Source organism: Miniopterus natalensis, chromosome 10 (genome assembly GCF_054644295.1).
Source record: "Miniopterus natalensis isolate mMinNat1 chromosome 10, mMinNat1.hap1, whole genome shotgun sequence".
NCBI classification, from domain to species: domain Eukaryota; kingdom Metazoa; phylum Chordata; class Mammalia; order Chiroptera; family Miniopteridae; genus Miniopterus; species Miniopterus natalensis.
This window is the reverse complement of record NC_142090.1, coordinates 68602953-68620301: the sequence shown is the minus strand read 5'-3', so window position 1 is coordinate 68620301 and position 17349 is coordinate 68602953. Positions and strand designations below refer to the sequence as shown.

The following is a 17349-nucleotide window of genomic DNA, read 5'->3' as shown; positions in this document are numbered from 1 at the left end:
TCTATATAGACTCACTTATTCATCTACTCATCTGGTTAGTCAACAGGTATTAATTGAATGCACAGCATAGGCCAGACACAGGTGTGGTAGTGGTGCTACAAAGTCAAGTGTATTATGGTGCCTACTTTTGAGTTAAGAGTCAGTGACCAATCTTCCAGAACAGAGCTAAATGCTAATTATAATGATAGTAACAACACAAGTGAAACTGAGAGTGCTTACAATAACAAGATTAAGTAAAAAGAAGGTAGGAGCAGAAAATTTCTATTTTAATTTTGTATGCTTAAATCTTAACTGGGAAAAATGGGTAAAATACTGACTCAGAATATTATACCCCGAAAATATTTTCAGTGCTTAAAAGATTCCCTTTTTATAAACTTTATATTAACTATTGATGGGTGAAGATTGGTAAGTATGAAGTAGCAAATATTTAATTATATATACTGCAATTCACATTAACTTATTTAATCATTTCATTTAATACATACTTATTAAGCCTCTGCTATATTCCAGGAGCTGGGCACACAACCCGAACCAAAAAAAGTAAGGTCCTTGCTCTCATGGAGTTTACATTAAAGGGAACTAGTATAATATGCACTGACACTCCATAAACTCCACCACATTTTCATGCTAAACACGACCGGCAAAGACAGTGCTAAAAAAGAGAAGATACGCTTCAGTCTGAGTATTCTTCAGCTCTGTACTTCTGTGCAAGGGCCTTACAGCAGCTTTGACATTAAGCGTGCAATCTTACACAAGTTACTTAAACATTATCCCTCTGTAAAAGGGATACAGTAATAGTTGGGCTCTCCCGAAGATTAAATGAGATAATGTGCGTCAAATGTTCAGCAGTGTTTCGTATTACTGTTTTGGCTCTAATAACGCTTTGGTTCCAAAACGTTCCTGCTCATTGGAATCTGGGGACCTTTAAAAACATCCCAAACCCTAGGCTATACACAAGACCAAATAAACCCCAGTCTCTGAGGGTGGGGCACAGGCCTCAGCAGTTTTGGAACTCCCCGGGGGGCTCCAATTTGCAGGTTGGGTACCGATGCTTAGTAGCATTTGTCCATCTACCTGTCTTTACCAGAGTTTAATGAAAGCCAGATAATCGAAGTGCACATATCTCTGTCCCATCCTGTGATTTTAGTCCGAATTCTTTCAGATCTTCAAGGGATGAGGAATGGGAGTCCAGACCTCGCCTGCCTCCTCACAGCTTCTAAGTTTAAGGGGACCCTTAGGAAAGTAAGGCTGACACTTGGGACCTGCAGCTCCTGCTGGGCCTGCCAGAGGAGCGGCGTTGAGCCTGGGAACGCAGGCCTGCCGGGGGCGCTGGCTCCGTGCAGAGGCCGCCGACTGGCGGAGAGGGAAGGTCGGCGGCTGGATCGTTCCCTGGGGACCCACGACTGCCCGGGACTCGGTTCGGGTGGGCGCCGTGGGTCTGCGCTCTCTGCGCCCCTGCCCGTGTCCGCCCCCCACGCTGCGCCCCCGCCCGGGTGCCGGAGCCGCCGCCGGCGCTCTTGTCCGGAGCCAGCGGCACCCACCGAGCCTCCCGCCGCCATGGAGCCCGGGCCGCCCGGCGCTTCCGGGCCCGCGGAGCCGGGGCCTCGCCTGCGCGGCGGTTGTGGCGCGGCCCCGGAAGCCTCGGACTCCTCGCTGAGCGGCGCCGAGGCTCAGCCCGGGCGCCGCGCGCCGGTTGTGGCGGCCGTGCTGCCGGCGGGGGGGAGCGGGGAGAGGATGGGCGTCTCCACCCCGAAGCAGTTCTGCCCCATCCTGGAGAGGCCTCTCATCAGCTACACCCTGCAGGACCTGGAGAGGTAAAGCGGCGCCAGGAGCGCCCCGCGGCCTCGGCCCGGCCCCCGCTCCCCGCCCCCGCCCTGCCCGCCCGCGACACTCTCTCCCGCGGCTGCTGTCGCGCGTGCGCCTTCTCTCGGTCCACGGTGAGGCCCAGTGCACCGCCCGAGCCATGGAGCTGGGGCGCCATTCCCGCCCGCTCTTCAGGGACCGGCAGCTCTGCCCTTGAAGAGGGGCGCGGAGCCTGGGCCGCCCCACCGAGCCTGGACGTGCCCAACCCGTCGACGCGGCGCGGAAAGCAGGCCTCAGGCGAGGCTGGGCGAACGGGCACAGGGGAGGGGACAGAGTAACATTAGTTCTAACTGTGGCCCCTGTGGGCCTAACGAGAAGAAGCTGCTCTAGGAGCCTCTGGGCCCTGCCTGTCCCTCTCAGAGCCTCTCATATGCTCACTTTTTCTCGCCGTCTCCATCTTCCTCAGGCATCCTCCCTCATGCGCAGGCGCGCGCTGGCCTTCCCTCCCTCACGCATGCGCGTGGTCACGCGTTCTCGGGGCCCGTCTAGGCTCGTGGGCCCTTCTCGTGCACGCCACCCATTCATTCGCAGACACTCACTGAGTGCGACGTGTGAGACACACTGCTAATCACCAGGTGCCTGAGGTGGGCAGAGGAGAATTTAGTCCAAGTCTTTTAATGGCAGGAACGGACTTAAGGTTGTTACACTGAGGCCAACACGTGCCTTATTTTATTAGGAAAATGGACTGATTAGCTGGGGACATGACGGAGGGAGAGGGAATGGGAAAAGGAGGACTCGGGGAGCTGTAGTGGGGAGCTAAGGAGATGAAAGGAGGGGTATGCTATTTTATTAGTCTTATCTTGTTTTTAGCACTGTGCAATGTGAGTGCATGGGGGGGGAAGCAGGGGCATTGCAAAGGCCCACATTCGTGTTGCTGAGATATTAAATTTCTTGAAGCTAGTGGGGGGCTGTGGTGGTAAGCTAAACCTTGGATTGATGTGAACCGTTTGCAGTTGAAGATAGTTGGCATCTTTTAGCATAACCTTTGCAGGTGGCTTTAAGGAAAAGAAAGCTAGTGTGGTTCTAGCCAAAGGATGGTAGCGTGTTATCCAAAAAAGAGCCCTCCCTCCAATGTTTTCACACACCCCAGAACCAGAGGGCCCCAGTTGCTTTGCATATTGTTATTTTACTTTTTGAATATTGTCATTTGGAAAATGGAATTGTAAAGAGCCCTAATCGCCCTCGATTCATGTAATCTGGCCTGTGGTTATATCTGAAACTCAGAAGAACATTGAAACAGTTCCAAGCGCTTCCTCTCTTCCATTTCTCTGGGTAGTTGAGGGTGGGCTCCTTGAAACCATTGTATGGATCACACACCTACAATATTCTAGTGTCATAGACATTGTGACCACATAGCTCATTTATGCAGGTAATCTTATGGAACACAATGGGTCTTGGCCAGCAGGATCTGTCTCTCTAGTAATTAGATGTAGGGGAGTGTAGTCATTTTTACATTTAACTTTTCTTTCTATGAAAACTTCTGTGTTAATTTGCAGTTCTGCATCTTAACTTCTGAGGCAGCCTGAGATAGGTGGATACTAAAAGATAAAACTAAAACCCACTTTTAAAGTAAAAATGTTCTGGAAAGGCCTTGTTTATGGAAAATAAGGCAACACTTGTTTTCCATTTTTATTTAATTGATTACAGCAGTCCTAAAAATCCTAATAGTAACTAATCAAAACCTTCTTTTTGAAATACATCAGGGCTCATTTTTGTCACTATTTCAATGCCTGAAGAACTTATGGAATATTATATTTTGGATATGTCTCAGGAAACCCATGTAAACCTTGCATTACAGGGGTGCATGTATAGGTGATTCTTAGCCATTTGCCAAATCGAAGACATTCTTTTTCTTTTGGTAATAGATAGGATCCATAGACTGCTGATAGTTTTCCTACAGCGTGGTGCTAAAAGGCCTAGGTTATTTCATCCTGGAAGATAAAGTATGCAAGTTCAAATGAGGAAAGGAAATGGAACCATAGAGTGTCCTGTAAAATTCTTATTTTTTGCTCTTTGGAGAAATTATGCATGCTTACTACTTATTAAAGGTGTAGGACAGCTCTCAATGACCTATATAAGAAGGGATGTAATTGGGTGTCATCACTGTCAATCATCCAGGTGCCATTAAGAGGGTGTCAGCTCTCCTTGCCCTTTAAGAGCTGTGAGTATGTGATGTCTAGAGTTTGACTTCACCTTTCATAGTTAGGATTTTCTTTGTTCAAGTTTTTTCCACCTCACTAATAGAGGGTTGAGATGTTTTTGTCAGTCTTTATTTCTTAGTTCTTTCTTGACTGAGAAATTAAAGATACTTTTTGAAAAATAACCCTTATAGGTTGATTTCTTCTTTGAAATTTTGAACCAACAAACTATTTAGGGATTTAGAAGGAGGGTGCCCTTGAAATTTGACCCCAAATTTCTGAATTGGGATAAGGAAATGTAAAGAAACATGACAGGTCTTGCTCTTTAACAATGCTATTTACACATGTTAATTTCCACTCCTTCATTTACCAGCCTGAAGGGACTAAAAATGTATAGCCACAGGAGGGAAAAATGAATGCAAGAGGAGATAGAGCAGATAGAAGATAAAATGCAAAGAAAGGCAATAGAGGAGTGTTAATCAGATTTAACAGGCCCAAGAAAATGGAAATATAAGCCCTCAGGTAGAACATCCATGAAGAAGCAAGTTGATTGGTCATAGGACCTTGGAAAGGTTCAGGAATTAGAGGCACATGTATCAAAGGTGTATGTAACAATATGTTACATATAGTACCTGTTCATCTGTAATTGAGAAGTTGGAGATATTGAAAGAAAAATTTATCTTGTGAATTGACTGGTACTTAGATTGTTTTTGTTTGTTTATTTTGTGATTTTCTGCTGGTGACATTGGAAAAATACACTTTTCTAGTTTAGCCAAGTTCTACTTGTGTGTCATTTTTTAGATAAGTTTATCAGATTAAATGAGATCTAAAAGAATCTCTGAATCCTCACAAATCTGAGACGTTTGGCTAAAGGCTCTATCTGGACAAATGGAGGCTTAAAGTATGTCTAAATCAGTAGTGTTGAGGTATATTTATTATAATTAGCCATTACGTATGTATGTAGAGATGTGTATAAGTGTGTATGTATGTGTTTATATATGTTCATATATGTTCTATATTAATATTATGCAACTGGTAGTTCAGATCTGTGCATTCTGGGTATAACTAAAAGAATCAAGTGTAACAATTAATTTTTAGGTTGTACTAGGAACAAGGGCTTTTCAGAAGTTGATTAAACTTTCTAGGAGTTTCAAAGTTTCATTTTGGCCTTTTAGATGGAATTGTAATATAAATTACTAAACCACAGATTATATAACTTGAAGAGAACTTTGATTTTTCTCATTTTACTAACAAGGAACTGAGATCAAGGGTATTAATCTCTTACATAACTATTACTTTATGACTTGAGTTTCTAAAAGGAAATGTTGCTCTAAGAAAAGAAATCATGGGAAAATGGTATTATTGGCAGGGGCACAAAGTGCTGACAGTTAAATTGTAAAATCCACTCACAACTGATAGACTCATACATCTAAATTTTACTGTTTAAAAAAAAAATGTTTTTTCAGATCTGAAGTAGGAAGTAAAAATTTCTGCCAGTAATCTAATTTTTTGTTTTAAATATCTAAGGAAAGAAAACATCGTTAAGGATGGTTAGACAACCTGGACTAGCTAAATAGATTAAAATGACAACCACAACAAAAGCAAGTTAGAGATGTAAATTTTGGCTTATTCAGATTCTTGGCAGCAGCGGTGGGCTGAGTGGGGGTGGGAATTCTGACAATGGATTTGAACAATATCTGGAACAGCCTTTCCCATAGCTCCTGAGGTTTCTCTAGTTCACCTAGGTGGAGGACATTGCTTAGGATAACTTGTTCCTTGATATGGTCCCATGCTCATCAAAAACCTTATTATAAATTGGCTTCCCATACAAATCTTATTCTTTTTTTTTTAATCCTCACCTGAGGATATTTTTTCCATTGCTTTTCAAAGAGAGTGGAAGGGAGAGAAAGACACATCAATTGGTTGCCACCCACACGCTCCCCCACCAGGGTGAGGGATTGAGCCTGCAATCGAGATACGTGCCCTTGGCCAGAATTGAACCCAGGACTCTTCATTCTGCTGGCAGACGCTCTAACCCCTGAGACAAACCAGCTAGGGCCCATGCACATTTTCTGTAGGAGGCAAATGTGCTGCCCTACTAATAAGAAGCATTCCCGACTTTGTGAAAGTAATGCATATCATTTTATATTAAAATATTGGCATTCTAATTCATGTTTCAGTCCCTTATTAGTTTGGTTAAAATATGAGTTAGTCTTCTTGAATCTGGTAACTCTGCATGAATTTGAAAGAAAAAAATCTGTTTTCCCCATTTATATGTTTATGGGGACTGTAGTTTGTAATTGAGATTGAGTTGCTGTCTTTTCTTATCACTTCAAAAATCAATGAAAGTCCATTTTTAGTCAGTGTTTAAGACTCTTTCAATATATTAATTTGTGGATTATATGATTTTCTGTTTTTTCCTTTCATTTTTATTTTCTGTGTTTTATCCTATATTTCAGAAGCCACTGCAAATTCTGTTTGAACAAGATAGAACAGAAATAAATACATAAATGTTAATCCAAATGAGCAAGTTGATTGCTTGAATTAAGTGGAAAGTAGGAATGGAGTAGGGAAGCCAGGAGAAATATTTAGACAGGAATTGACAGGTTTTAGTGATTAATTGGATAAGGGATTCAGAAATAGAAAGGCATTTAGGAAGCTTTTGGTTGACTGATTACTCAGATATATGAATTTGACTTTAGAAAATTTTGTCTTAATGCTTCATTAATAGAAGGTTCAAGTCTGAGTCAAAGGAAGGAATAGGCCTATATTTTGTACAAAAAATACAAAAGGACTATGTTTTGTACAGATCAGATCGTTAGAGATTTGTGTTAAGTTCCCAGTGGCTCCCATAGGGCTCCTTCAACACAAGAGATAAGACCAGGACTGGTGGACTGGGCTTGACAACTGGAAGCCTTTGGTGGGGGTAGAAAGGAGACTTGACTGTACAGCCAGTCAGGAGCCAGCCCTTTTACACAGATTCAATATTTTGCTGCTAAAATATCAGGGTGGGTTCAGAAGAGTGGAAATCTATAAATTAGGGACATGGTACAATCCAGAGGCCTAATTTCCACGAAGACTGTCATGGCAGTGAGTCACAGCTGCCACTGTCCCTTGGGGCCAAACTTTTTGGCCTTATGACAGACAGCACTTTAGAGGTATTAATAGGACCTGCTTTTCCATCTGTTTTTAAAATACATTTGTTTAAATCTTCTATATTCAACTGATCTTATTAAACTATCTGAGCAGAATACTGCTGTAAATATCTTATTCTGGAAGAAAATAACATGTGAGATATATTATCTTTCTTTCCCAAAATGTCTGTAGGTATAATGGAGCTTGAGGTTAGGTTTGTGTTTTCCTGTGGAATGTGCTAGAGGGAAATACTCAGGAGAACTTGATAAAATCCGGCTACAGGGGGTTCAGTGTGGACTTGCCTTCAGCTAAGGAGGTCAACCAGATCCATTTATTCACCAAATATTTGTTCAGTAGGCACTGTGTGAGGTACTTAGGGTCTTTCTCAGTTTCATGATTCTACATTATTAAAATTTAATACTGTGAAAGGCTCTTAATTCTATAACTATTAAAGAATGTGATTAAATCCTCTGAAACACAAACAGTACTTATAAGGCTTGCAAGTTGGGTATATGCTTGTTTGCCGAACAAAACAGCATAATAAGCCCATTATCTCTTAAGAATGATCTAAACTGATGTTTTCCAAACTTTATTATTGTGACCTGTTATGAGAATTACACTTTGCATCATGACTCAATGACAAACACGTACTTCAATATGCACACACACACACTTGAAAGAATTTCAAGGAAAAAACCTATCCTTAGTATTTGCTATGCATTCTATTTTTTCTATTAACTTCTAGCTCATTTACTAAAAAATTTAGTCTAATCTTAGTAAATTGATTTTATAACACACTAATGGGTCCTGAAATCTGTAGTTTGAGAAGCACTGATTTAAAACACTTTTCTATTTAGGGCTTCATACAATTGTGTGAAATAACCCAAAGCCAAGAGTTTATCTGTTGGTAATTAAGTACATCAACTTTGCGTTCTGTTTGATGGAACATAGATAATTATTTTATAGCTACTTTAAGGCATTCCAGAAAAAATGGGATTTACCTTTGGGAATTCATTTATTAATTCATTAACTCATTGAACAGGTACTTGAATGACTACTCTGTGTCAAGCAGTGTCCCATCATCTTTCTCCCTCTTAATTATTCTGTATTTTAACATTTAATTCAATTGTTAGATGCTTGATGTTTGTTGAGTGACTAAATGAACACATGAATGAAGGAATACCTACTTTTGCTTGAATTATAAGAAATTTGACCATTTTTTTGATCACAAATGCAGCAGTATTACATGGTTCAACACTAATAACTTAAATGAAGTGCTGGAGACACAGTAATTCAGACATTATCTTTTCTCTCTTGAATTTTATGACCTCTTTCTCAGAGACAGCGTTAGTGCGTTTATGGAGGCTAACAATGTGAGCTCCAAAGTCAAACTGGGATTCACCCAGGTTCCTTCATTTCCTAACTATGTGGTCATAGACAGATCACTGTGTCTGTGCCCACTGTAAAAATGGAGACTATATAGTAACTTCGCTCATAGAGCTGATATGAGTATTGAGATATTACAGGATATTGCAGACAATGCTCTACACAGTACTTGGCACCTAGAAAACAATCTGTTCATCTTAGCTGCTGTGTCTGCTATTAATATTACTGAAAGTTTAGTAGGGGCAAGTCCCCGGGGTGTAGCCTTTGTTTTCTATGAGTTAGCAGCCTACTGAGAGAGAGAGAAAATGAAACAACACAGCCTGGTGCTTGATAAGACTCCCTAGTGATGAGTCCTCTGGAAGTGATGCTTCACCCAGAGTGGCAGGGAAATCTTCCTGAAGAAGGCCATATCTGAACTGAAAGCTGAAGAGTGTAGGACTCAGCCTGGAGTGGGTGGGGTTGGGGAAGTGATAGAGTCAGGTGATAAGTGTTGAGAGGCAAAGGAAGCTGCACAAGCAAAGACATAGGTGTGAGAGAGAATATAGCCAGTAGAGTAAGAGGGACATAAGTGCAGGGAGAAGTAGGCTGAGATCAAGTCTTGAAGGGCCCTCCTCAAGAACCAGCAGGGATGGCTTCAGGTTTACACTTGAGAAAAATCATCTAGAACTGGTGAGAATGGATTGTGTTGAGGTGAGAAGGAGACCAGCAACGAGGTTGGTGCAATATATTATGGGAGAGTTGTGCCCATGGAGACAGACTCATGGGAAACCCCATATTTTGGGGACACTGAAGAACTGTCACTGTCATTTGCTAAGGGCTTTGTGGAGTACAGTATAAACTCTAAACCATGTTAGTACAGTGTAAGTTCTATCAATTGTTAAATTTGCAAAAAGGAGTGGAGGATGGGTGGGCTAAAAAACAAAGCGCAACCCATACTTAGCTTATTCCAGAATCCCTTTTGTTGCCTGCACAGATTACTACATATTTTATTCTTTGATATTCTGTGAATTATTTCAATGTTTATATGTTATCAAAATTCCCCCAAGTTACTTATATAAGTAATCCTGGTCCTCTAGGAGCCTTAGGATCTAGAAATTAGAGTAAAGAGTAAAACACCTCAAAACAAAACAGTCCACAAAATCACATTGTATAGGCAAGGCTGTGTTTAGTCTTGATTTTTATAGCTAACTAGGTTAATGAAGAGAGCATCCTGTGTTTTTGTAATCCTTAAAACTCTGCAATGTTGTAAGATGTTACACTGCTCCTGGTAGATGAGACAGACCAAAGTCACTTGTTCATTCAACAAATAACTGAGCACCTGCTAGGTATTAGATGTAAAGAAATGGACAAAACAGATTGTCCCTACTGTTGTGGAGCCTACATTCTAGAAGATAGAATGTTGTATAATCTTGATGAAAAATGGTAAAAGATTTTTTTCTCCAAGTATTTTTTTTTTTGGCATAAGATTGTAGTGTAGGAAAATAAGATATAATGTAATCTGTATATCAGATATCTTTCTGATTTGTTTCCCAGATTATGAGAGACAGCATAGTGTTGTGAGGATTACATGAGAGAACAAAATTTCTAATGCTTAAGACATAGTGCTCAATTGATGTTAGCTATTATTTACATTATGTGATAATTGACTTATTTTGCCAATCTTGCTGACTAATGTAGATTACCTCTAATTTATCTCTTAAATCCCATCTAGAAGCTCCATCTGGTAGCCAGACTACCATCACTGTCTTGCCTGGACTTCAGCAGTAGCCTCCCACCTGATCTATCTGCATTCTTTCTCTGTCTACCCAATCTATTTTATACCTTGCAGCCAGAGTAAAAAGTATGCTGTTAAATTTGTTTCATATTGCTTCTGTAAAAATTTCCATGAACCAAGTGGCTCATGCAACAGAAACTTATTTTCTTATACTCCTGGAGGTCAGAAGCCCCAAATCAGTCCCACTGGGCTAAGATACTGACAGTGCCCTGTTCCTTCTGGAGGCTCTAGGGACAATCCATTTATTTGGCATTTTCTAGATTCTAGAAGGTCACCCTGGACTTGCGGTCCTGTATCACTCTGACTGCAGCTTCTGTTATCACATCTCCTTCTTTGATTCATTTACCTCTGTCATTTACAAGGACTCTTAGAATTATTTTGCACCAACTGAGATATTCCTGGATGTTCTTTCCATCTCAAGACCCATAATCACATCAGCAACAGTATTTCGGCATGTAAGGTTACATGGTCACAGGTTTTGGGAGCTAGGAAATGGGACATCTTTTGGGGGCCATTATTCTGTTACCATCATATCATAGAACAGTGTCTAGAACATTGGTGGAAGTGAGTTAATTTATATATTAGCATAAATGTCTTCTCATGCATTAAACTTTTCTATGGCTTCCTATTACTTTTAGGGTTAAAGATTTAAACCTCTAGAATGGCCTGGGAGGTCCTCATGGCCTATCCCAGCCTGGTGCTTTCCTGGGCCTCCAGCCTCTTCCTGTGTCCTTCTCCCGCTTGCTCACAGAACTCCACTCTGTTTCTTCCCAGCCCCTCAGGACCTTGCCAAGGCCTCTGCTTCTCTCCCCATCCCTCCAAACCCCTTTGCTTGTTTTCCTGCCATTCAACAGCTTGGATGGTGGAGCAAACTCTTCTCCCTAAAGGAGCATCATCTGGGACTTTTCTCTGCCGGTTAAATATTCTACTTGTACACAATCCTGGAGCCTGGACTGCCCCTTCATAGCACTTGATCACAGCTTGCAGTTGTTTATTGGTGTTCTTATTTGTTTCATCTTTTATCTCTGTGAAGGCGGTGACTATTTCCATTGTATACTCAATGCTGATCATTTATTTGGTGCTCAGTAAATATTTGTTAAAGGAATGGACTGAAAATGAAAAGACGGCGTGCCTGTCAAGTAGATCTTGGTTTCTCTCATCAGTGTAGTATTCTTGTAGCCACAGGCAGAATGGGGTTTGGGTTATGAAAGGGGTTTGTCCAATAACAGATGGTAGGAGATTGATAATTATTGAGTAAACCAATGTTGTTTATTCCTTTTTCAATGAAGTAGAGAGTTAATTTCACTATTTAGTAATTTTTAGACCCCTCTTCCATCTCTTTAAAAACATGTTTAAGCCCTGGCAGGTGTGGCTCAGTTGGCTGAGTGTCATTCCATGCACCTAGAGGTTGCCAGCTCAATTCCTGGTCAGGGCACGTAGGGGGTAGGGGGTGGGTTGTGGGCTTGACCCCCAGTAGGGGGTGTGCAGGAGGCAGCTAATCAATGTTTCTCTCTCTCAGTGATGTCCCCCCCCCCGTCCTCGCTTCCTCTCTCTCTAAAATCAATAAAAACATATTTTAAAAAATTATGTTTAAGACTTTTAACTGTCTAGTATGAACATATAGAATCTCATTGGCCAGGGATCCCATTAAATTTTAAAGTGACCTTCATTCAGAGTTGACATCATAGTTCAGAGGGAGTTTTCCTGGTTAAGGCCTGTGGGCTGTGGAACACTGAGTCTAAAAATGACATCACCCTGTGTTGTTAGCACTGGTGTTCAAGTGAAGTCTGCCCAACTTCTTTAATGTAGTCCTCAATGTATGTCAGTAGTTCGTTTTTAAGAAAACAATTTACAACAGAAAAAAATTGGTTTATATTTTGTATTGGACTTAACAGATTAATTTATTTCTTTTAATTTTATATTTTACTAAGTTATGAGTTTTACCCATTTTATTCAAGTTTGATTTATACTAATTTAATTATTGTATTTTCCCCATTTACGCTACAGTATTTCACCTTGATGTAGGCAAAATTTGTGTTAGTTATCCATCTTAGTTGCCAATTCAATGAACTTTCTGAAAGAGACAGAGCTTTTGGAATTTAAAAGTGCTTTGAAGTGTTCCTGTTCTATGAGGGAAAAAAATTTGGAGAAAATCAATTTAAAAGTATATTCTTGTTATATCCTTTTTTCTCTACTGATTAATATTGTAATTATTCAAAATTAACTTTTCAGTCAGAAATCTGTGTGATATATCTATATATCATATCTGTTTTTCACACTACGGGTAGATAATTTCACACTACATATTGTGAAATACTGTGTTTCTATCTGTCTGTTTCTATCTATAGTGTGACATAGTCACTGGTGTTTTATTTTTTAACCTCTTTACTAGATTTGATAAAAATTCATAAAAGTGACTGTTACAAACTTTCAATTTTTAATCTCTCTATGAAGATATACTAGTACTTACTAAAAATTCAATTTTTTTGTTATTAGCTTAACTTTAGTTGTTTTATAAGAAGCAATTTATATGAAATGTATACATACTTTCCTTTTAGAGTGTGTTGGATAAAGGACATTGTCGTGGCAGTGACTGGAGAGAACATGGAAACGATGAAAGGTATTATTCAGAGGTACCAGCATAAACGCATTTCACTGGTTGAAGCTGGAGTGACCCGCCACAGGTCAATATTCAATGGACTGAAAGCTCTGGCCGGGGATCAGCCAGACTCCAGGCTCTCAAAGCCAGAAGTAGTGATTATCCACGATGCTGTGAGACCTTTTGTTGAGGAAGACATCCTCCTGAAAGTGGCCACAGCTGCTAAGGAACATGGAGTGAGTATTTATACTTATAAGGATGGATAAGAGAGGCAAACTCTATAGAGTGAGTCCATTTGCTGAGTTTTGATAGAATTGTATTTAAATGTCAAGTTATTTAAAATGGGCATGGTGATCCAAAGATGTTAGAGTAATTGGTTTTAGGAAGTTTATAGTATTATAGATTGTGAGACTGTTCTAGAATTTCTATGTTATAGTCATATATCAGAGCGTAGTAATAATGCCATTAGAGTATGAAAATGTCTTAAGAAATCACTCAAAAGTCTAAGATTACAAATATACTAATTTGCTTGCCACAATTCTGCAGACCTACCCATGGAATTGTATTTACCTACGAGTTCTAATTGCCTGGGACCTTTTGAGCACAGGTTTTTGGTACATCTCACTGAATCCTCATAAAACCAGGTCCCCCGTATTTACCTCTTGTATTGGGTTACTTTCTAATATTTAAAGCAACAGGGGTTTTTGCATCTGTGAGCAGGTTCCACACTGTAATTTCTTTTTATATTTGAATAGTGATGTTGCACAGGGTCTCTCAAGCATGGCACGGCTGACATTTTGGGTAAGATAATTCTTTGTAGTGGAGGCTGTCCTGTGTGCTGTGTGGTGGTTAGCAGCATTCCTGTTTACAGCCCCAACCCCCACACCAGTTATGTGGTGGATAATGATAATAAATTGACAGGGTTAACCATAATTAATCATAACATTACACGTTTTTATATTTTTTCTCCCCCCCAGTTTATTGAGATATAATTAACATAAAGCACTAAATAAGTTTAAGGTGTACAGCATAACGACTTGACTTAGGTCGATTGTGAAATAATCACCATTTTATTCCTTTCCTTAAGGTGAACAGTTGTCTCTGTAATTTAGTGAGCAATGGGGTATGGTGGCAGTTTAAGAATGGCTCTGGATATTTTGTTTCTTGAAAATATTTAAAGCACTTCAGTAATGGTAGAATCTTAAAGAGGACTTAAAATGTTTCTCTAGACATCATTTCTTGTATAGGAAGAATATACATTTCTTCATTAAACAGTAACTCGTTTTTACTTAGAAAGCCTCTAGTCATCCTCTAAAGTGAAACTGAAATTTATGTCATAATCAGAAACTTTGACAAGTGGTGTGTGGGTGTGTTTGTATGTGATGTCTTTGGGTTCTGCAGCCTGACTGTATTTACCAATGATTGATAGCACTTTGGAAATCCTATTAAGTTTACTATCTGTGCATCAGGAGAAACATACTTTCCCACTACTCAGTTTTGCAACTTTATGCAGTATGTTCTGGGCATGTTCTAAAATAGAGATGAAAAATTGCTTGGTCGATATTTGACTCAGTTTGGAAATTTGATGTTAGATAGAAGAGACCTAGGCTAATAATCACTTGTACTTGATCTCTGTTGGATGGTTTTGATCATAAACAAGTGCACTGAAGGTCAGAGTTTGGTCCTGGGTGGGGTTCAGGTAATGAGCTCCCCTGGGTCTTTGGATCCTGTGTCATTATCTATTGGAGAGACACTTTGGTGTTGATTTAATTCCTAGCTGTAGTGAAGCAACTTCTTTTGTGAGTAAGCAGTGAGTTCTGATTTAGTACGACATTTTAGGCTTACTTTGACAAAGAATTAAATGCCCAGGGAAAATGCTGAATTACTCCCTGACTTCCTGGAATAAGTGAAACTTGACCTGTTTCTGATGCTGGAGAAGATACTGTGTGAAAAAGCTTTTGTTTTACTTCTTTACTTGAAATCACCAACCCCTACATATCTGTTCAATGAATTACCTTAAACTGAAGTTGGAGAAGGGGTAGATAAAGGCAAAATGAGTGTACTTAGGGATTAAAATGAAATAACTCTTATTACATATCCAAGTGTTATATGCCTGATCCTATTCGATTTAAGGTAATGTTACTAGTTTCCATGAATGAAAGGTCAGTAGTATATAAAATGGAGGACTCCTTATTCTTTTTTGCTGTATATTTACTTTTAGGGTGTTTTGCAGTGATATAGTAAGTTGGACAGAGGTTTTTCTAAAACACTTGTATTTCTATATTGAATAAATAATAGATTATTTTAATTTGTCAAAAAAGGAGATTGGAAGTATTTTGTTATAAAATATTCAAAATCTTATAATTGCTAATGATTAGCTTTGAAGGTGTTATTCCATAAATATTTATTAAGTAGTATTTCAGTAAAGACAATTCAGCTAACTGAAACTATAATTACGAGGTTGGAGGATTTCTGATGTACATTGTCATAATTAGCTTGAATGCAGATGCCCGAGGAGGAATGCCTGTTAGCACCTGCTATGTGGATGGGTGATAACTATTGTTCAATTTTGCTTTAAAAAGTAAACAGTAGAGGTGGGGTTCATTATTGCTCATTGTATGATTTATATCTACGATGATTTCCATGCATTGACATGTGGAAATACTTGGATAGATTAGCCTGGGAGGCAAGTAATCACCGTGGTGCTGAGCTGTTAAGCTTCCATTTAGGACTTATTACACTAATTCAGTGTAATAAGGGAGACAGTGTACTTGATAACTTGGGACTCATGCTTGATATAACAGACTTCCCAGATCACTGTATTTGGGAGGCAACTAACCATCTTTGTTCATACTTGTGTCATAATTTGATGCCTTGAATTTCAGAAAAGCTCATATAATTCAGGATTCATTGCATGTTAATTTCTGAACAAATGTCCTTTGCCATGGAAGTAGGCATGGAGGACATGTCTATTAGCGTTAGCATCTTGCTTCTATATCTGTTTATACCATATAGCTGGGTGAGGAGCAGTCAGAGAAAAGAAGGGTCAGCAAAGGAGTTATTTTCACCTGTGACCCTTTTCCTGGGCCTTTTGTTTAGTAAGACCCTGGAAGCTGATAGTCACTTGGTGCTTTCAGTTGTCTTCATGTTGTACTACTTTCTAAATGATCTTTTGGATTCCATAGACAGAGACCTACTAATTAATGAAATTCACCGTTCTGCCATGACATTTCAAATATATCTGATTTCTGGTGTCGAGAAGTTAGTTTTTAATAATAAAAAATGCGAGTCCATAAATACACATCTTAGAAATTTTCTTTTTAAAAATACTGAAAACATGCAGAAAACTTTGGACACCTCCAGATCTACCACCTCATATAATAAATAGAACTTTACTGTCATTTTGAAACTGTGTCCCAGCCCTGAACTTATTAACTCCTCCCAGATGGATAAACACTGCTCTGCTCTTTGTTTTTAATTGCTTTCTTGCTTTTTTCTTCAGTTTTGTAGCATGTATCCCTAAATAACATTTGTTAATGTTTGTATGATTTTTTTAGACTTTATTTTTTGAGGTATAATTGACATATAATTAATATATATTTGTATGTTTTTTTTAGTATAATGTATTGCATATATCTTGACAGTATTTTTTTGCACAGCATATTTGGGGAAATGTATGCATGGGAATCTGTGCAGCTATAGTTCATTTATGATCACTACTTTATATTTCACAATTCATCTATTTACAGTTGATGGACATTTATTTTGTTTTTTTAGTTTTGCTAACGCAAACATTGCTAGTATGAACATTGTTATGCATATCGTCTGATGCACATGTGCCAGGAGTTTTCTAGAGTCAAGATGTATGCAGGTTATCAGCTTTACTAGAAGAGGCTGAGTTATTTTCAAAATTTGTGTCAAATTATATTCTCATCAACAGAGTATAACGAAAGTTTGAGTTGCCTCACATCCTTACCGTCACTTGATATTTTTAGACTTATTTTTTCCTGATCCCGTTAGTGGAAAACGCTCTCTCTGTGGTTTAAGTTACCATTTTGTTAATGGGCTAGGCATTTTTTTCATCTATTTATGCACTTTATGTTGCTTGCTTTTTTTCCTTTTGTGTAGTTCACTTTTCCGTTTCATTGCATCTCAATATTTTGAAAAACTGATTCTTTTAAATAATGTATTTTATAAGTTTTAGATATTGATTCTCTCTTTCCCACATCCCTAGGACTTGTTGTTTGCTCATTTGTTTGCAAGTTCGCTGATCTATTTTATTTAAAAAATATATATCTTTATTGATTTTAGAGAGAGGAAGGGAGAGGGAGAGAGATAGAAATATCAATGATGAGAGAGTCACTGATTGGCTGCCTCCTGCATGCCTCCTACTGAGGATCGAGCCCACAGCCCAGGCATGTGCCCTGCTGGGAATTGAACTCCGATCTCCTGGA

At 39.4% G+C, this 17349-nt stretch overlaps 1 protein-coding gene across 2 annotated transcripts in view; it reads left to right on the top strand.

Annotated features, from left to right (window-relative positions):
• The first annotated feature begins 1557 nt into the window (after positions 1-1557).
• The window catches only part of CRPPA (CDP-L-ribitol pyrophosphorylase A), a 168384-nt gene continuing 152592 nt past the window's right edge, over positions 1558-17349 (top strand). For both annotated transcript variants that reach the window (XM_087821190.1, XM_087821189.1), the window contains exons 1-2: positions 1558-1814; positions 12855-13131. In XM_087821190.1, the coding sequence (XP_087677316.1) occupies positions 1558-1814; positions 12855-13131 (534 nt within the window). The remainder of the gene's footprint in view (positions 1815-12854; positions 13132-17349) is intronic.